The sequence below is a fragment of the Pelmatolapia mariae genome, linkage group LG1, assembly GCF_036321145.2.
Source record: "Pelmatolapia mariae isolate MD_Pm_ZW linkage group LG1, Pm_UMD_F_2, whole genome shotgun sequence".
In the NCBI taxonomy this organism is placed as follows: Eukaryota; Metazoa; Chordata; class Actinopteri; order Cichliformes; family Cichlidae; genus Pelmatolapia; species Pelmatolapia mariae.
In genome coordinates, this window is record NC_086227.1 from 6,231,089 (window position 1) to 6,251,917 (window position 20,829).

Consider the following 20,829-nt stretch of genomic DNA (forward strand, 5'->3'; position numbering starts at 1 on the left):
TATATACACATATAAGTTCAGACTCAGACAGGTACCCTGGAGTCTAACATTTGGTGTGACTTCACACAAATATTAGGAACATGTGGGTGTCCTAGCGACTGGAAGCACTATCTGATGTTCTTACTTGCTTCTCTTGAGCTGTCGACTGTGTACACAGTAAGTCAGCTGATGAGGGTTACTGGAGATCAGTGGATTAGTGTCCCAGGTGGTTCTCTAAGTGATGAGTGATACATCACAAACTGAGTGACTGCAGCTCTGACAACATAAAGACACAAGGGTAAGCTTTTTTTCTATTTTAAACAGTGCATTTCATTAGATCTCTGTGTGTGTGTGTGTGTGTACATATATATATATATATATATATATATATATATATATATATATATATATATATATATATATATATATATATATATATATATATATATATATATATATATATGCAGTTTTCTGAAAGAGAGAGTGGGGGATTTAGAGCACATTTTGTTGTATTTATGAAAGGGATATAGTCTGCTATGTGCCCTCCCTAGTGACTTAAAGAGTACTGAGTGTGCAGCATCAGATAATTATACTTGTCTTAACAAGTCTTGCACAGCTTTTGAACTTAGAAATAGTCATATATACATTTGTTCTTATTTGTTCAGCAGCAGAAAGCGTCAGAGGTGACACACAAAGCCTCTCCAGCATCTGTGCTCTTTGGTGTTGCAAGTCCTCGGCCATCTGTCTGCTGGCTGGGCTGTGTCTTTATGCTGCAAAAACCTGATTAGTGCTGAGTGCACGGAGTTTTCTGTACCATCTCTCTCGCACACACACATAAACACCTACAGACACACTGTAGGTTTATATGTGTTTGTGAAAGAGGCCGTCCGTTCTCTAATCTGAGCTTGAGATGACAGAAAGGAAAAGCTCATGATGACGGTTTTCTAGGAAAATCCTTTCTCACTTCTTCATGCTCTACTGTTTATGAATGTGATCAACACTTCAGCAGAGCTCCTCTTCATCCTAGTAGTTTCTATGAGCCTAGAGGAGGATAACAGAGGCTGCATCATTTCTACTGATGCAGAGTAATGATAGAGTCATGGTACCTGTGTGCTGATGACTGAGAAATGGATTGAGTGTTGTTGGCAGTCTGACATCTTTATTCAAGCCTGACTGAGCATGGAGAACAAAACTGCCCTAAAGACCACAACCGTACCTTACAACAAAAGATTGTACTGTTTGACAAAAAGAGTAGTTGAAGGAAGATTTATGGATTGATTGTGCTGATGATGACAACCTGTACTCACTGAACAGTTTCGACTTCTAATGTGCGCCACCTTTATGAAGATGAAAATAGCCTGCTGAAGTTTAGTGGAATCCCCTCTGTGGAGGACAGGTGGAAGACTGGACTTGGACTTTGTAGGACAGACTTATTACTGTAGAATCTAAACATTCAACAGTTGTTGATCCAAAGTAACACTCAAAGCAGTGATGCTCTTACCTTTTTTCACATGCTGGAAAAAGTAAATACAAAAAGCATTAAAAGAACTGATAATAACCCAGTTATCACATAATGTTAATTGTTTTTATAACTTTATTTAATATATTAGCAATAACAATAATGTTTGACAGATTACAGAGAGAAAAAAGAGACAGTGTTTTATTTGGCCTAATGGAAATCTTCAGGCTTCTCATAGAAGGTATCATCAGGGACTCTAATATAAAACCAGAAAATATTGAAAGGTCAGCAGAAGTGGACTGCACACTTCTGGAGTTAGAGCGAAGGGGTTAGAACAGTGCCACTGCCTGAATGCTGCAGCTTTCTGAGCTCGCTGAAATACAGATTGTTGTGTTTCCTTTTAGGGAGCACGGCGGTCCACACTACAGATCCACAACTGGAGGGATTGTGTGAGTTGTTCTATGGCTGACTTATCTTTGTTTTTCTCAGTGGACTGAGCAGTATGGATGGTGTACCTCTGAGGGTTCCTCAGAGTGCTTCCTTTCAGGAACTAAAATATTCTGTCAGTATGACTGTCCCTGACTACTTCAACATCCTGCAGGAGACAGAGGTGAGTGTGTTTCTCTCTCTTGTGAAGTGTTTCCCTGTTTGTTCCTCCTCGCTGTTCTGTCTGTTGTGCGGTGTACCTTCTTTGCTGCACTGTTTTGAGCTGTCACCATTATTTCACTCCTTTAAAGGGTTAAAAAACCCCTATCACACTGACAGGTGATAAATTAAAGGAAGAACCTTGGCTCAATATCTGACTTTTTATGGTTTTTGTATGTATGTGATTAGTACACACTTACTAGCACTGTCAAATAAAAGACAACATTGCTCTTTACAGCTTTATATGAGTATATGAAAGATAAAGGTAGATCTCGGACAAGAACGTGATAGAATGTTACAACTGATCAGATTCCATACACAACATCACGGGTCAAGAGTGCAGTCCTAGGATCAGCTGAGATACTGCACAGAACCCTCAAACTCGCAGGTAGAGGGCCTTGCACATACCACTAAAGGATGTACGCTTTAACAGGTAGTACTGGTATGGATCTGTCTTAGATTCAACCAGGTGCTGGAAACATTTCTCAGACTTTGGTCCATATTGACATGACGTCATAACCCTGCACAGGAGGGTAAGCCACAGAAGATCACAGAAAAGGCTGGATGCTTGCTGAGTGCTACATCAAAGCACTTTAATAGAAAGTAGATTAAATGGGAATGGGATAGGAAAAGGAAAAGGTGGACATGACAATACAGAACATAGTATAGTCTGTTATTTTTATTTTTTTAATATATTTATATAGCACTTTAAAAACACACCTGGTAGACCAAAGTGCTGTACAATACAAATATAAATATAGTAATAAAATAGCAAAAACCAGACATAGCAAAAAAAATAATTAAAAAAATGTCAGTCACCCACAGAGTTAAAAGCCAGGATGGAAGATAAGAAACATCTGACCCCAAAATAAGGACAAGCTGAAGACTGTCATCAAAGCAACCTGGGCTTCAAATCACCTCAAAAGGGCTACAAGGGGGTTGTCTCCATGCCACATTAATGCAATAATTAATGGGAGAGCATCCCTATCAAAGTATTTTTCATCCTCATTACTGAGTGTACAAATCAACATACTTTCCAGATGTTAGACATTTCTGTATTGTAAATGGTTTTTAGAGTAGTCAGTGCTAATAATGTGAGATGCTAGATGCTACCATAAGTTTCATGAGCCTTACATTAGCCAGTTAAGGTGTTGTTTACACTCAACTGGCTAATGTTAGCAAGCCAAAAGACTAGAAAATAAAGTAAAGTAATGAAAAGCCTGTCATCATTGAGTTGAGGTTAAAAATAGCTTCAGACCTACAGAAGGACTTACACGATGTTTGCATGTTTGACAGTATGGATTCAGTCTGGAGAACTGGGTGCTAACTGGGCTGCAAAGTGGCTTTGCCACCCAGCACCAGCTTAACCCCTCTTCCTCTTCATCAAGCCTGCTGTCATCTTGTCCACCATACTGGATGCTGTTTAGCAGCCCACAACAGAACGCCAGTCGACAGAGCTTGGACTTCTGCGAGCCCAGCCCTCGGCAGCGGTCCCACAGCCTCAACTCCTCCATCCTGCGTACCAAGTTTACCATCTCACCTTCAGATGACGAAGAGGGCACTACACAGAAAGCCAAGACGAGTTCCATAGTGAAAGTGAGTCCCGGGGAACAGCCTCCTGCAAACTGTCAGCGTGGTCAGAGGAAAGCACAGAAGGCCTTTGTCCCTGACCTGCTGAACCCCCCGGCCTGTCTGAGCAGCCTGCCCCACCAGCGCAGAAAGAACCTGCGTCAGTGTTCACTGTCAGTGCTTGACACGCCCACACAACAAGATCCCAACACAGAGACTTATCCCCAGAGCACTTCATCACACACAGCCTCAAACATGAGGATCCCTCATGCCAGAACCAGCACAGCCAGCATGGTAAGAGGAACATATTGTGATCAGTAAGCTGTGTGTTTATGTGTGCGTGTGCTTTTGAAACTTTTCATTGCAGAATGTAATACACAGTACAATACAGTTGATGACTGTGATACATTCAGCATCACTGTCCAGGGAAAAAAAAGAACTAAATTCACACAGCCGTCTTCCAGCTTTACTTTGGCTGTGTTTATTGTCATAATTTTAGTATGTGGCTGTTCATTCACGAGGCCATGTGAGTTGGCAGTGTGGCTAAGTCTCAGTAGTCTAGACTATTGATAGTTCTATTTCCTAACAGTGTCTGAATATAGCTTGAAGCTCATGGCAGTACCATCACCTGAGCTGCATGGTCAATCTTGAGTATAGCTAGAACCAGACAGGCTCAGCATGAAAACAGGTTCACTCTGTTTATAGTCAGGGTTGTGGCTATTGAGATGTGTCAGATGTTCTCATGGGATTACATTTCTTTTAATGTCAGCACTATTAACTACGAAAGGAAATAAGTTCTTCCTATCCAGCTTTTCTCTATTTGCATTTTCAAAATGTTTTTCATGGATTTGCACTCTAAAAATAATCTGCGTAAAGTATGCTCTCTGAATGCAGCCAAGGTGCAAGAGCTTCACGAGGATTAGCTAGTGTGAATCCTGTGTGCTTCTCACTAAAATTGCATGTCAGGTCTACCATGCCCTGTTCTTTCTCAGCCACTCGCTGTACATTCACTGCAGTCTGCCATTTCTTAGATATTCAGACCAGACACCTGTAGAAACCCTCCTGTCATGTGGGGCCCCAGGGGTTTGTCCTCCTCTGCTTTGGACTCTACAGCAGAACTCCTGTCAGCTCTAAACCCAGAGGAGAGAGAGTTGCTGGAGGCCATCACTGCAAGGGGCTACTCTCTTCATACTGCCATCACTGCCCTTCAGAGGACAGGACAGCAGACCCCAGATGAGGTCAGTGTTATATCCAACTACAAGGCAGTGTTGCTCGGAAACACTTGGTCAACTTTTGGCTCCAGCTGTCGGGATCATACAGTCTGTTCTATAAACACTGATACAGTACAAATACAGCAACTATAAGTCAGTGTAAAAATAGTGGTCACACTTGGACCTACAGTATTATGGGTCCATGAACCAAACAGAATAAATCTAGAAAGACAAGAAAGGATAGGTGAGAAACAAGGATCAGCCTTAACTATGCATGGATTAAATAGCTTTAAAGAAACAAACTTAGTCCTTCAGCAGCATTTGTTAGTTCTGATACTGGAAGATTAAAGACTAGTGTATTTCATGATTTCACAGAGTTCACACTCTGATCTGAACTCTGTGTCTCAGTCAGTATGAGGTTCTCTATCATTGGCTTCGTCTGCTCACCCCTAACTTGTCGTGGTAGATGATTGCCCCTTCCCAAGCCTGGTTCTGCTGGAGGCTCTTCCCGTTAAAAGGGAGTTTATATTTCCCACTTTCACCAAATTTCTTGCTCATAGAGGGTCACATTGGGTTGGGGTTTTTTTTCTGTCTTCTCTGTATTAATGTAGGGTCTTTACATAACAATATAAAGCACCTTGGGGTGGCTGTTGTTGTGCTTTTTGCACTATAAATGAAATTGAATTAAATTATTATCTTCTGAATCACAGTAATAAGAAATGACTGCCTTACAGAGCATATTATTGTGTGCCTGATTGGTCTGGACACTGTGTTACTGTGCTTTGTGTATGTTAGAGCAGAAACAGGGTGAAGTAATGTGTAGATAGTGGATTAGTGTAAGTCAGAGCATTACTAAAGTTTATATACTTTGTAGAGGAACATCCACAGTTTCAAAGGCCTGTAACAGAAAAGATGACATCTTACACATAAGTTTTAACAAAATGGTTGCTTTGGAAAGTAAGTTGTTGAGAAAGTTCTACAGGAAAGTTAAGTTGTTTTTTTTCCCCAAATCACTTTAAACTTACTCTTGACTTCACTGAATATAAAAACAACAGCTGGCCCTAATATAATAGTCATCTGGCATCCTCATCTGTCACACTCATGTGCCAGGGTTGTGTTTTTGCTTTTATTTATCACCCATCTGTAAACAAATGGAAAATATAAAATTACACTTTACAAATGAAACTACACATATCTATACTACTTTTTAATTTATTTATTTATTACATATATTTACCTGAACCAATGAATCAATCAACTGACTAACAAAAAATGATTTGGCAGTTATTTTGGTTAATAATGGAGTTCCACCGGGTTCTGTCCTAGGACTAGTTCTTTTTACATTATACATGCTTCCCTTAGGCATTATCCCTAGAAGGCATAGCATACCCAGATACCCAACTTTATCTATCCGTAAACCCAGATAATGCACACCGATTAGTTAAACTGTAGGAATGCCTTAAAGATGTAATCATATGGACTACCCAAAATTTCTTGCTTCTAAATGCAGATAAAACTGAGGTTATTGTATTCAGCCATTGTATTAATTGAATCTGACTGGAAACAGACAATAACTTTTTCCATGTGACAGCTCTTCTCTTGTCCATTCTGTATGAATGAATATTTGGCAGATCTTGAGTTATCTGGTGGCTTGTGACCACCTGTGTCAGCTGGGTTATGACATGTCCCAGGTGGAAGAGGCCTTGGAGATGTTTCAAAACTGTGAAACAAAGGTAAGCCATACAAAGAGCTCCAGTATCACACAAGTCTTTAAAGTTATCAGAGACAACAAAGTTTGGCACTTTTCGTCTGATGAAGTCAGTTTGATTAGAAACTTTAAAGAAAGTAAATATTTTCTTTCTCGAGGCAAAGGAGTTCCTACACCTGCTGAATCAGTTCAATGAGATGGGCTTTCAGAAGAATGCCATCAAAGAAGTGCTGCTGGTTCATGAAAACCACCGAGATCGGGCCCTGGAGGAGCTTATGATGCGTGTTTCCTGATAAAACACACACACTTTTCACATTGATATCTTGCAGACAATCATCTGTATTCTAAAAACTGCAGTCATATCTGACCTTGTGCTGGTATGAAACAACTGCACACATATAGTTGATGCTGACACTGCACTGTTAGATGATGATCTATTCATATTTCTGAATTAACCCATATCTTCTTTACCACTTTTTTAGATTAGTTTTGAAACAAATATACACTGATTAAAGTCATGCTGTGTCTAAAGTGACGCAAATATTTGTAGTAATTGTGAACAAACTTATTAAAAGTGTGAAATCAATTTACACCATGACCATCTGTTTTCTTCAAGGACTGTGCAATAAAAATTGTATATTACAGGGTGGTTCCCACAAACAAACACGACAAAAAGCTGCAAAGCAACATAAGTGCTAGTTTTGCAGCTTCATCCATCAATTCTGCTAGTTATCAAATAACTGCTTTGATTCCTCCGTAGACAGTCTGAACAGTCAACAGTCTGAAATAATAGTTTGGGCAGACTAAACCAGTTTTTAGAGGTGCGATTTAAACAGTCGCAGTGTGGGCTGTAATCCTTTGCCACATATTATTAGAATAGAAATCACAATGATGATCACCAGCTTTTAAATGTGCTGAGAGCATCCCAGGGGAAATCTGTGACAGACATCAGTGTCTCTGAGGTTCTGGCTTGGGCAGTTTCCTAAAAGGGAGAGAGTGGGTTTAGGCAGCCTCATCAAAAATGTATATATGGATCCAATCCTGCCAAAACCTTTCATCTCACGCCTGAGCCTCCATTTGTTCTCCTCTATGGTGTACTCTGTGGTCACGTGCCTGCTGAGAGTGAACACAGAATCTCCTCTGACCACTGCCGTGAACAGAGAGCTTTTGCTGTTCCCGTACTGACCGGACATCACTGTCCACTGACCTGAAGTCAGGTTGTAACAGTCCATCACACATTGTAAGAAGTCTTCACATGGTCCGTTCCGCATCACATAGAGATTATCCCTGTGGGCCACCATATGAAGACCATAACTGTGCTGGCAGATGAGTGTAGTGACCAGATTCCACCGATTGTGTTCAGGTACGTACCCATGGATGTCTGTGGCCCCTTTCCCTTTCCAAAGACAGATATAGATCCTCTTCATGGCTACAGTGGACACCACTGAGGCTGCAGGGCACGGGAGGGAGGAAACAAAACTCCAGCTCTGATCAGACAGCCCATATCTCTCCACTGATGACAGAGCCTTCTTGTTATACTCCCCTCCTATAGCATAGAGGCATTCCTCATGACCTATCAGAGAGAAGTTGTAGCGTAGCTGCTGAGGTCCGCAAATCACTGACCATGAATTGGCCACAGGATCGTAGCAGAATCCAGTCTCCACTACCTTTTTACTTAAATCATACAATCCTCCGATTATGTACAGTTTGTTGTCGAGGACTGCCACGCCTGCCATGATGGTGCTGGTGCTCATAGGAAGATGCGTGAGGACTCGCCACTCTTTTTGCTCTTCATCCAGATGACACACTGTCCTCTGGGCATCCTGGAGCAGCTCAGTGGATGGAGAGTGACTGCACACTGCCATGTAGCTACTTGGGAGAAGAGACTCAATGTACTCCAGCAGCTTACTGGGTAAGCTACGAACCTCCTCCCCTAGGTCAGTGTACATGTCTCTGATGAATAAAGCTGCTCTGTGGAACAACTCCCACACTCCGTAGGTTGCAGCTGTATGAAACATGAGCAAGCAGTTTTCGGAATTTATAATATTGATCAAATGTTTGGTGAGAGCTGGCACCTGGAGAAAAGCCGTACACTCTATTGCTTCGACGATCTCGTCACTGTTGAGGATGGGTGGCTTCCCATCCAGCACCTGCAGCAGAACTTGAAATCCCAGATTCCCCACGCATTTCAGCTGGACCTCCTCCTGTTTAGACTCTCTCATTCCTGACTGGAACAATGCTCTGAAGTACTCACAGTTTTTGACTACGGTAGGTTTATCCACAATGAAAACACAGTCTTTAATGCTGACTCGCAGGCTGTCTACTCCCTTATATTTTCCTGACTGTTGGCTCAAGTGTGGGCAGCTGCTGGACTCCATCACATCTGTTCCATAAATCTTCATTACATCTCTGGTGGAACTGGAAGCTAACAACGAGAAAAGTTTGAATTACGCCAAACTACAGCACGTAGACTGCGTTGTACCACAAGCTTGAGCGAATCCCTCTGATCCAGACCGAGGGTATCTGACACTGTATAAACTATTTGTTTGCAGAGCTCTGACAACAGACTCTATACATAGCAGCTAGAGGTGTGACACAGTTCAAGTACATTATGAGGACATGCAGCCAGAGCAGAAAGAGGAGCTGGATAGTAGCTGTCAGTGTGCTGATGATTCGCCCTTCATTTGTGGCTGACAGTTCTGGAACAGCTGAAGCTTTGTCCTTGACCGACATAAGCAAGCAAACTATAACAATGGGCTTTTCCCCAGGGGCAGGGAAAGAAAGAGTGCAGGACCTCCACTGGTATCTTTATCTTATGTTTATTGTGTCTTTTTCCAACGTGTTTCCAACACTACAGTCGACATAAAGGCAAATGTACAGGTCTACATAGCAAGGTTATAGTAAGATTCTGCTCATAATTTCAAAATTAGAGTGAAGTATAAATATCTTGATCTCACTTTGGAGCCTACTTTAATGGTTAAACACGATCATGCTAAAACTTGTTCAGGCTTAAAACTTTTCCTTTTGATAAAGCATATAGTTAGTGCTGGATCAGGTGACCCTAAATCCTACCTTAGTTATGCTGCAATAGGCTGCTGTAGGCTGCTGGGGGATTCCTATGATGGACTGTGCTTTTCTCCTTCTCTCACCCCATTTTACTCACCATATGTTTATTCACCTCTCTGCATTTAATCATTAGTTATTATTAATCTCTGGCTCTCTTAGTCCTATGTTCCTTACCTCACCCCAAAACAGTTGTGGCAGATCCCAAAAAGTTTAATCTGTTCATCTGGACATAGCGTTTTCAGTGAGAAAAATGTTTCGTCACTCACCCAAGTGGCTTCTTCAGTCTCAGCTGACTCCAGGTTTCCCCAACCCTATAAACAGTACATTGAACAATGGGCCGTGAGGTCAGTTCACTGATCATTAATCTGCAAATTGTCATGGCCATTGATCAACAAGCACTGATCAAAGACCATTGATCATTGATCAAGAGTTGGGGAATGGCTGCAATCACAGCATTGTAAGATGGTGAAAGATGTACCCTTAGGCCCCCTCCTCGATTCAGAGATGGTCTTTCCCTTTTCATGTAAATGGCCTCCTTGACTCTCCGCTCAAACCAGTGTTCCCCCTTGTCCAGGATGTATACATCCTCATAATTGAAAAAGTGTCCACCGGCCTGTAGGTTTAGACTGAGGAGTCCTGACCTGACGAGTTAGCTCTTCTATGTTGTGCCATCCGTTTCGCCAATGTATAAATCATGGCAATCCTCCTGGCACTTGACAGTGTACACTATATAACTCTGTTTGTGTCAGGAGACCTGATCCTTGGGGTCCCCTGACACGCTTTTGGCAAAGTGTGTTTTGAGGTTTCAAAGCCACAGAGACATGGTGTTTAGAAAAAATGCGTCTAAACTGTTCCAATACTCCTGACACATACGGGATCTCTAGGCAGCAGTTCTCCATCTCTCCTGGATCAGCTGGAGCTTTCTTTGGGAGCCTTCTCAGCTTTGACAAATGTCCAACTGGGATAACAACATTTACTCAGAGCCTCCTTGATGTGATGTTCTTCTGCTTCCCTGGCTGCTGTGCCTGTGGGGAAGGTGTTTGCTCTGTGTTGTAGTGTCCTGATGACACTCAGTTTGTGCTCCAGTGGATGATTTCCACTTCTTCCATGAACAAGTTGGCCACAGTGGGTGAAACTGGGGAACCCATGGTACACCCATGTTTCTGACTGTAGTACTGACCCTTGTATGTCAAATAGGTGGAATTAAGACACAGTTCTAAAAGCAAACACACTTGGTCGGTGCTGAGAGTGGTCCTGTTGCTGAGGTGGGGGTCATTCTGTAATCTCTTACAAGCTACCTCCAACACGTCAGTGACTGGAACACATGTTTCTGTTATTTTAAGGTACAACAGTCCTTTGGCAGATTCACCTGTGAAGCTGGGATGTTTTTGTTGCCATTTTTCTTCGGTTGAATTTTACATTTATTCTACTTATTCTACTTCGGAGCACTGTGAGATGGAGTACTTCACTCTGTTTTTCGACTTCTCTAGTGCTTTTAACATGATCAGACTATCACTGCCGAGGAAAAAGCTCACGGAAATGCCAGTGGACGTCCACCCCGTAGCTTGGATTACAGACTATTAAACAAATCGACCACAGCATGTCTGTCTGAAGAGCTGCCACTCGGACAACATCCTGAGCAGCACAGGGACGCAACAGGGGACTGTCCTATCACCCTTCCTCTTCACCCTCTACATGTCTGACTTCAGGTACAAGTCTCAGTCATGTCATCTGCAGAAATTCTCTGATGACTCTGCCATTGTGGGCTGTATCAGGAATGGACAGGAAGAGGAATACAGGAGTGTGGTGGACAGCTTTGTTGAGTGGTGGGAGCTAAACCATTTACAACTTAACATCACAAAGACAAAGGAACTGATCATGGACTTTAGGAAGCAGGCTCCTCCTCCTATCCCTGTCACCATCAGAGGGGCTGACGTGGAGGTAGTTGAGGACTACCGGTACCTGAGGGTACACATTGACTGTAAACTGGACTGGTCCAAGAACACCAATACTGTCTTCAAGAAAGGGCACAGTCGGTTGTTCCTACTAAGGCGGCTCAGGTCTTTCAACGTTTGTAGGAAAATGCTGACCATGTTTTATCACTCTGTGGTTGAGAGTCCTGTGTTCTTTACAGCTGTGTGCTGGGGCAGTGGGGTGAAGACAGCTGATGCCAACAGGCTGAACAAACTGATTAAAAAAGCTGGTTCTGTCCTGGGTGTCAGACTGGAGAACCTGGTGGAGGTGTCTGAGAGGAGAATGCTAAAAAAGCTTCTCTGTATCATGTACAACCCCTCTCACCCCATGCACGCCTCCATGATGGGCCATGTTATTGAATGTTTGTTTCACCCCCCCATCATACGCTGCTACCCTCTTTTTATTCATTGCACAATACTATGTCACTTTTTTATAATCACCTGCACTGATAGTTATTTATTTTACCAGATATTGTTATATTGTTACTTGTTAGAGTTATTTTGATGTTATATTTGAACTATCCTACTGTATAATACTGTATCCTACAATTCTTATTGTATATTATTGTATATCTTTATTCCTCTGTTCCTCTGTTCCTCCTGCTGCATTGAGCATGTTTATGATTAAAGAATTTCCCTCAGGATAAATAAAGTTCATCTTATCTTATCTTATCTTATCTTATCTTATCTTATCTTATCTTATCTTATCTTATAACAATTTTATGTAGGTTGTCCTAATAATTTGGCTGCTGTAACAGTGCTTTCCAAACATTTGCATCGATAAGGTTTATCTTGTTAAAAGGAGGCTGCTAATCTGATCACAAATGTGCTTTCTTTTAATGGGAGATTTTAACTTGAAATGGGAATGAAGATGTGCTACACAAATATCCTTTGGCACCCAGAAAAGCTTGGACTGTCCCTGTACAGAGGTAAGATAAACACAGTTACAAATATATAGTTTATTTATGAAAGGATGGACTTCTGAGCCCTCTCTTGAGTGAAATCAGACAAACAATTTCCTCCACTAGCATGTGGACAGCATCAGCTCAGTAAACCTGGTGGTGCTTCCATTCAGTTCAGTTCAGCTTTTACAGGCTCCGTTTGAAATCTTTTTCCTAAAATGGAGAGGTCAATGCATCATTTGCACACGACACCGTTTCTGCTTTCCCCGGAGCAGCAGAGGCACACTGTGATCACAGCACACATCTGGATCTTATCGTCTTTTTATTTTCAGTTTTGTATTTTCATCTGAGAGAAGAGAAAACAAGCATATTTCTCAGATTCAGCATGTTTGGATGTCTATTTTCTCCCTGTTAGCATCATCTGAAAGCAGGGGCATCCGTCAGGAATAAGTCTGTGTAACAGTCTGTCTGAAGATATTCCTGTCGATGATGTTTGGGAAGGTGAAGACGTGTAATCCTGCTGAATGTAACCTGGTGATTCTTGGTGTGATGGGCTGCGGGAAGTCAGGTCTTTTAATATTTTAATGCAACAGATGTTTAGATTTTTTAATCTTCCTTTTTAAACTGAGGGCTGACTGATTTGCTAGATTGTTTTTGCCACTAACTATAGTTTTTACTTGCAACCAAATAACTGTTTTAGCAATTCATGTTTAAGAATCACAAAGTCACAACTTCAGTGAGCCTGCATGAACACCAGATCCACCAGGAAATAAAAAAGTAACAATTTTTCAGTAGTAAGTAGAAATAAAACGTTTGAACTTTCCAGAGGAAGTTGTTTCATGAGATGGACAGTTCCATAATTCCCTGGGTGTTTTTTTTATTTAGCATTTTCCCTCAAATGTTCAATGTGTTTTTGTAGCAATGGTTTTCTCATGCCCCTCACTGACCCTGGTCCCTTGAGGCTCCATGGTCACTCCCATAGACTCTCTTCTGTCTTTGTTCTTGTTTTACAGCACTGACAGTAAAATTTCTCACAAAACGCTTCATCACTGAATACGACCCTAACCTAGGTAAGAAAACAAACAGCATTGCTGGTCGATGGTAACTGACAATACTATTTACTGCAGGATGAAAGGGAGGAAGAAGATTTTTACTATTTATGTGCTGTATTTCAACTGAAATTTCCACCCAGTATATTTCCCCTTCATACTCTAGCATTTGTATTGTGTCTTGGAAGCCAGTTTCACCATATTGTTGTTTGTATTTTACAATTGTAATTTTCTTCAGCCTGTTGTGTTTCCTTTTAATGTGACTTTTGTTATGTTTCTGTGGGACACATTTTCACTCTTGAGTGCATCACCCCACCCCCATGCTGTTCTGGAGCAGATTACGTTCAGAGTTTCAAATGAAAATGGACTGAATACGTTTCATTTTCATTAATTCTTTTACTTGCAGTATGCTGTAAGTGATATTTAGCATCTCTGCTGAAGAGATTCATATGTACAACCTGTGGAGCCTTAACGTTCTCACTGGAATTTGCATGCGCAGATGATACATTATAAATGAGAAATGACTTAGATTTGTAGATTTGTTTAAAAACAAACTTTCACATTTTAGACATTTTTGTACACAGTCCCAATTTTCAGAGGCTCAAAAGTAACTGCAGAGTCAATGGCTTTGTTGTCAGGAGAGTGGCCTGGCTCTTTTGATCTATTATTCACACTCCAGTGAATGAATCAGAGAGCAGCCTGGGGTTCAGAATCGTGCCCAGCGTACATTGGCATACAGACTGGAGCAGCCATGTATCGAACCCTAGTGGATTACCTGCTCTACCTTTTGATCTACAGCTGCCCCTAGAGAGGCATGTTCCTCTGTTTTTCTGTGACAAACTGAGTAAATAAATGATCTAGAGTTTATAAAATATGTTGTGTTGAGCTTCTATTTGGTGGCTGTTAACTGAAAGTCTTAGTAGGAGTTCCAAAGAGATGTTGGTGAGTAAAGGAGGCTGCACTTTAATCACATCTTGATGATTTGATTTTAAATCCTCTGTGATGGTGTACAGAGGCAGAATTACAAAAACTGTATCATGGTGTAGAAGCACTTACCCGTATATTCTCTTTGACCTGGTGACAAACAAAAGCGATTTCTATATCTCCTCTTTTCTTATCTGAGGGACAAAGTCAGACCTGAACACAGTGACTGACGTGTAATGTTTAAGCGTATGCACTTTAAAGTTTTAGACCTCAGCTGTGATGGAACAGACTAATTTATTTCAATGAACATAACTATTTTTCTATTCTTTGTGATGAATTCATGAATTTCTGCACTTTGTTTTATCTGCAGTAGCATTGTTGCTTTTTACAACATTTTTATGTCCTTTATAGCTCTCTAGCATTCATTCATCTGATAATGCCAATGGCTGCACTCAATCGATCCCTTTTAAAGTAAAATGATGCATGAAAATGCCCCTTAACAGAATGCCCGAATTAACAAAGAAGCTTGATAGCTTTTATCTGGAGATACCTATTAATCTGGAGTTTTGTCAAATTAGATAAAGCAAAGAAAGCCTGGCTATGTTGAATTTCCTTCCTTGTATAGCCCTAAGGTGCATCTGAATATGCAGATAGTCATAGAACCTTCATGCAGTGGACTACTTTCTTTCTTAACTTTCATTCAGACTGAAAACAACCACTGAACATGATCAACATTTTTTCAAAAAACTGCAAAAAGCCTTTTCACCTAGTATACTGTGCAAGTTGTATTTCCCACAAGCTGCACAAGATTATTGGCATGAAGCAGACAGAATAGTCACATTAATGGAAAAGACAGCTAAGATAAACTGAAAATCTAAAATATATACAGTATACTGAAAATAAAACTCCCAAAACTGACTTATAATTTTATAATATAATTTTATAATTTTAAAAGTTCAATTAAAGGACATATTACATTTCACACAGAAAAGGAGCACACAGGCCAATGGAGCAGAGCTATTTTTATAATTAAAATCAGAAACATTACACTGATAATATTCTGGTTCTTCTTTAGGCTTATTTACTTTTTATTTATTTTTATTCACTGCTCCGTTACTGTGTTTACTAGAACTGTTTACTTCCTGCACAGCTATAGAAAGTCTTTGAAAAATTAGACATGGCTGTTCTGTGTCCTTGCATATACAGAAGACATCTACTCATCTGAAGAGGTGGTGGACCAGCAGCCGGTCACACTGAGAGTGATGGACACTTGTGAACAGGTATGAGCCAAAATTTGGTTTTCATACAGGAAATTATTCTGTGGACTATGTCTGGTTTTCAAAATAAAAGCCCCAGAATGGTTTGCACTTTTCCTAAATAGCTTGCAATTACTTACTGGTTGATATTAAGATGTGTCAATGGTGTAACATTTTCAAAATAAAATCTTCTAGTTAATTTTATAAAATTTACATGATACCTAGGAATGTATCTGACTTGTTTTTCTTTCTTTCTTTTTTTTCGATTGTCTTGTCCTGCACTATAGCAATCAGAATTATTGTCTGAATTCCAAGGAAAATGCCCGACAGATTTGTCTGTGAAGGTTCTCAGTCATCCAGGTGATTGTAGTCTAAGGAGCTTGGAAAGAAAAGCCTTTGGACATCTTTAAGTTTCTTGAAGACGTTTCACTTCTCATCCGAGAAGCTTCTTCAGTTCTAAGAGCAAATAGTAGAGAAGCTTGTCTGTTAAGCCCTATCCGGAGTGCCCCTAAGAGGGTCATGGACCCCCTATTGATCCTCTACCTAATCACACGAGCCAAGGTGTGAAAACAGGTGTGGGTCACAATCAGCCAAGGTTTTGAGTGAACCCATTGTGAAACCTTGCCCCACCCTATCATGTGACTTACTGAGGTCAAATGGCCCAGGATGTCACTGGGCCTTAGGGCGTCTGGGAAGGGATCTCAAAACTGGATTGTAGATGGCAGACAGTTGGTGTCGTAAGCCATCACCTCTGTTCAGAGATGGCCATTCACAGTGGACATAGATGGCTTCTTGCACTCCTCTTTCAAACCATCTGTCTTCTCTGACCAAAATGTGAACATTGGCATCCTCAAAAAAAGTGACCTTTGACCTTTAGATGCAGATGGACAGCCAAGTCTTGTCCCGTTGAGGTGGCTCTTCTGTGTTGTGCCATGTGTTTATGAAATGGCTGTTTGGTATCTCCAATGTAGAGGTCAGAGCAATCCTCGCTGCTCTGTACAGCATACACTACGTTGTTAAGTTTGGGTTTAGGAGTTCTGTGTTTGGGATGAACCAGTTTTTGTCTGAGTGTGTGGCTGGGTTTTAAGTACACTGGGATGTTGTGCTTGGAAAAGACTCTCCTGAGTTTCTCTGATAAACCTGCTACATAGGAGATGAGAATATTGTTCCGTTTGTCTTTCTGATCTCCCTAGTTGGTGTCTGATCTTCTTTTCTGTGCATCTTTGCTGATTTAGTGAAAGCCCAATTAGGATAACCACATGTTATAAAAGCTTCCATGATACATGTGTGTGTTCCCTCTTTTCCCCTTCTGGCTTAGTGGGAACATTTTCTGCCCGGTGTTGTAAGGTCCTGATTACTTCAAGTTTGTGTTCCAGAGGCTGCTGGGAGTCAAAGAGGAGGTGCTGGTCCGTGTGTGTGGGCTTCCGGTAAACTTCAATGTTGAGGTTTCCATTCTCCTCAATGCGCACGGCACAGTCCAGAAATGGCAAACTGTTATCCTTTGTGTCTTCCCTGGTGAACTTTACCAAAAGTTTACCAGTGTTCACATTTTGGGTTCAGACACTTTGATAAGACTTCAGATATCCAACACCAAAACCTCTGAACTGGTGGAAAGAACCAAAAGAGCCTGGATGTAATTGTCAGGTGTATTGCCTTGACAATGTGAGCAGTTGTTAGATGACGTAAAGCCCATCTTGAACATCCGTTGACCTGTATAGTGCACTCTATGTAGTATTTTGTATTGTATTAATAGTAGAGTGGGATTTCTAATCAATTTAAAGGTTTTTCAGCATATCTGAGACCAGAAGTTTTAATCTAAGCTGACTGATAGATGCACTTCCCATTTTGCAAGGGAAGGGATATTGATTCATCTATTTTGGAGAGTGTCCTGTGGATATCTGACTTTCAAAATAAAAGCTTGTCTGCATACCCAAGGTATCAAAATGCCCCCCACCCGCGCGTTTTGATTTTTACTTTTTATTTATTTATTTATTTACTCTGCTAAATCTGCTCAGCTTTTTATCCAACTTTTTTCCATCCAAGCTTTTGGCAGCAAAACACTGGTCAGCTCCATTAGCAGCAACATTGCACATTCATTTCTCTAGAAATTGAGATAATTAGTGCACTATGCTGTTAGCAAAATCCTTTAGTCTAGACTCTAATGATAGCTCACACAGTAATTTACAGAAAATGAAATTGAGTATGTGTGTGTGTTTGTAGGAAGGTCCAGTGAACAGTGAACGTTATCTGTCATGGGCAAATGTCTTCCTGGTGGTCTACAGCATTGATAACATGAAGAGCTTTAATGGCTGTCAGCTGTACCTGCAGACACTTGCCTCACACAACAAAACCTTCAGGCCACAAACTCCCATCATACTTCTGGGCAACAAGAAGGACATGGACAGATACAGGCTGGTATCTGTGTGTGTGTGTGTGTGTGTGTGTGTATATATATTTCTGTTGCAGCATGTAAATTAGTCTGTAGACCTTTTCACTGAAATTAGCCACATGTAGAAAGCTTTGTCTCAGAAGTCCCTGGAGAAATGAAAAAGACACCAAGGTCCTAATTTGTAAATTTTACTTACTTTAGAACACCTTTTTGATATACACTCATTAGACACTTAATTAGGTACAATTTGCTGGTACTTCTGTTGAACCCACTGATCGTGAAACACAAACAATTAACATATGTTTAACTTCCATCTTTAATTCAGTGGACTTAACAAACCATTGTGTTGACGGTTAGATACTCAAAAATAATTGGACAAACTAGTATAATTTAAAATAAAATATTTTGGATTAAAATGCTTTGCAGTCAATGACTGCCTAAAGTCTTGACACCACGATCATCACCAGGTACTCAGTTCATTTACAGCAGTCACTGTTTTTCTTTCTCTGCCTTTAGTTTTGGCTTAGCAACTGAAAAGCATGCTTTGTTGTGCTGAGAACGAGTGACTGAGCTGAACACTGAAAAAATATATCATTTCTTTGTCTGCACAAACTCTTGGGTTGGTGTTGGAGTATCCTTTAGGTCATTATCCAATTGTACTGTGTGCTGTCTGATCCGTATTGCAGCATTTCTCTGAATCTGAGCATATTATAGGCCTGTATGTGTCACATTTCATTTTGCCACTTTTACCTGCAGTCATACCATCAATAAACACCAGTGACCCAGCTCCACTGACATCCATACACGCCCTTACCAAAACATCTGGCCTTCTTGCTCTTAAGTGTAACAAGTGGTTTACACCTTGTTATAAACCTGTGTTTTAATTCATGAAGACATCTGTTGATTGCAGACTATGACAGTGATACTCGTTGTAAAGGTGTTTTTCCTAATCAGACAAATTTTTGCTATCAGACAGGTGCGTCAGTCGGATGGTGAGGCCTTGGCGTCTCATTTTGGATGTTCATTCTTCGAGGTGTCAGCCTGTCAAGATTTCCACTCTGTACAGCAAGTCTTCCACGAGGCAGTGAGGAGGGCGAGGAAAGGTGGTGCCTGTGGCTGCTTGGTCCCCGCCATCTATGCCAGCGAGGACAAAGCACTTCTGGGTGTCCCATCCTTTACTACACCATGTTATAAGGAGCTGCCAGTGCCTGCCAATGCGAAGCTGATCACAGTGAAGACATCCAGAGCTCAGAGCAAACGGAGAGCTTCCACTCTCACCTTACTCAAAGGGTTTAAGATATTTTGACACATTCTACTGCATGTCCTGTGATACTGTAAGGGACTTGTAGGTCCTTATGTAGACAGAATTCCGAAGCAGCAGGACCAGCTCCACCCTACACAGACATTTGGCAGGTTCAACGAAAAAGCCTGAGCAATCTTAATGGAAGGCTTTTCTTAATATGTTGATTTTATGTTGAGGTTTTACATTGAAAAAAAGGCCATGTTGGGTTTACTTAACTCAATAGTGGACATTGGTTGCACACAACTGTTTTGCTTTGGCAGAAATTTAAACAACTGAGATAAATCAACACAACTTATTCATGTTCAATAAACCTGTGCATTTTGTGTCGATAAAACACGATTCAAACATGTTTAGATGAAGTAAGTTGAGCTCTTGGAATATTTTAATCCTTCACAATTTTGTCATTTTATTTCAACACTATTCAATAACTTTTACCCTAGTACTACTTGGTCACTTAAATACTACATGTTGTCTTCATATTACATAATGTTCAACAAAGTCTGGTTAACATGAAAATTGAATGGATCTACAACAACTACCATCCTCCTATCTTTATCCTGTTTGCTGGGGGGCTGGGGCATAACCCTGAAGTGATAGGGAAGGAGTCAGTGTACACACTGGACAGCTCACCAGTCTATCAAATAGAGACAAACAACCGTTTGCACTCACATTCACAGGTAATTTCAAATCACCAATTAACCTAATCTAACTCTAATGACTGCATGACTTTTAACTGTGGGAAGAAACCAGAATACCCAGAGAGAAACCACTGTAAACTAGCCAAAATGTGGATTTGAACCCAGGAACTTCTTGCTGTGAGACTTCAGCACTAACCACCATGCCACCAATCCAGGCTTAACAAAAGTAGGAAAGCCATGATTTCAAGGCTTGATGCAGCATTTTCTGTACATTTTTGTCCTTGACAGGTTAAACCACAATAAATAGCAATAGCATACACGTGGTGTGTGTGTGTAGATATCTGCCTCTTATAACTCCAGTGATTTTCCTGCAGTTTGAAATCTTGTGTGATCTTGTGAATTTCGTGAGTCCAGCAACTAACCACTCTTACTAGATTGTATCTTGTTATCTCAACAAGAACAAATTAAGTTGTTGAATTTCATACAGATCCTACATGATTTCATTACGTTCAAGATAGAAACATGAAATTTTTGTATTCAAATTACAAGGTAGACTTTTTTAATGTAACAACCACCCAATTTACTTTATTCGGTATACCGAAAAAAGTAGAGGCAGGCGGCTCGGCTTGAGATGGATCCTTCCTCAAACCACGATCCAAAGCGCACGAGACTGAAATCCCGTGCGGTGTCGCGAGATTTAACATTGCTATATTATTGACTTACTTCACTCGAACATGATATGAACAATTTAATCTACC

General features: G+C 40.8%; 3 protein-coding genes across 4 annotated transcripts; 2 read left to right on the forward strand and 1 right to left on the reverse strand.

Annotated features, from left to right (window-relative positions):
* The first annotated feature begins 196 nt into the window (after nt 1–196).
* Nucleotides 197–7,140, forward strand: ubap1lb (ubiquitin associated protein 1-like b). Of its 2 annotated transcripts, none has more exons than XM_063479685.1 (6): nt 197–277; nt 1,843–2,048; nt 3,380–3,946; nt 4,684–4,890; nt 6,495–6,596; nt 6,730–7,140. In XM_063479685.1, exons 2-6 carry the CDS (start codon nt 1,941–1,943, stop codon nt 6,862–6,864), a joined length of 1,119 nt encoding a protein of 372 aa, XP_063335755.1. In that variant the 5' UTR covers nt 197–277; nt 1,843–1,940; the 3' UTR covers nt 6,865–7,140. The 2 variants fall into 2 exon arrangements, with proteins under 2 accessions (XP_063335755.1, XP_063335844.1); XM_063479774.1 differs by having other exon boundaries at nt 227–277; nt 1,928–2,048.
* A 336-nt stretch (nt 7,141–7,476) lies between these two features.
* Nucleotides 7,477–8,973, reverse strand: kbtbd13a (kelch repeat and BTB domain containing 13a). Its single transcript, XM_063469413.1, has one exon. The coding sequence runs from the start codon at nt 8,971–8,973 to the stop codon at nt 7,477–7,479; it is 1,497 nt and encodes a 498-aa protein (XP_063325483.1).
* Nucleotides 8,974–12,680: 3,707 nt separating this feature from the next.
* On the forward strand, nt 12,681–19,441 carry rasl12 (RAS-like, family 12). Its single transcript, XM_063470737.1, has 5 exons — nt 12,681–13,080; nt 13,526–13,582; nt 15,692–15,765; nt 17,962–18,156; nt 19,107–19,441. The coding sequence occupies exons 1-5, from the start codon at nt 12,999–13,001 to the stop codon at nt 19,434–19,436; spliced, it is 738 nt and encodes a 245-aa protein (XP_063326807.1). The 5' UTR covers nt 12,681–12,998; the 3' UTR covers nt 19,437–19,441.
* Nucleotides 19,442–20,829: the final 1,388 nt, after the last annotated feature.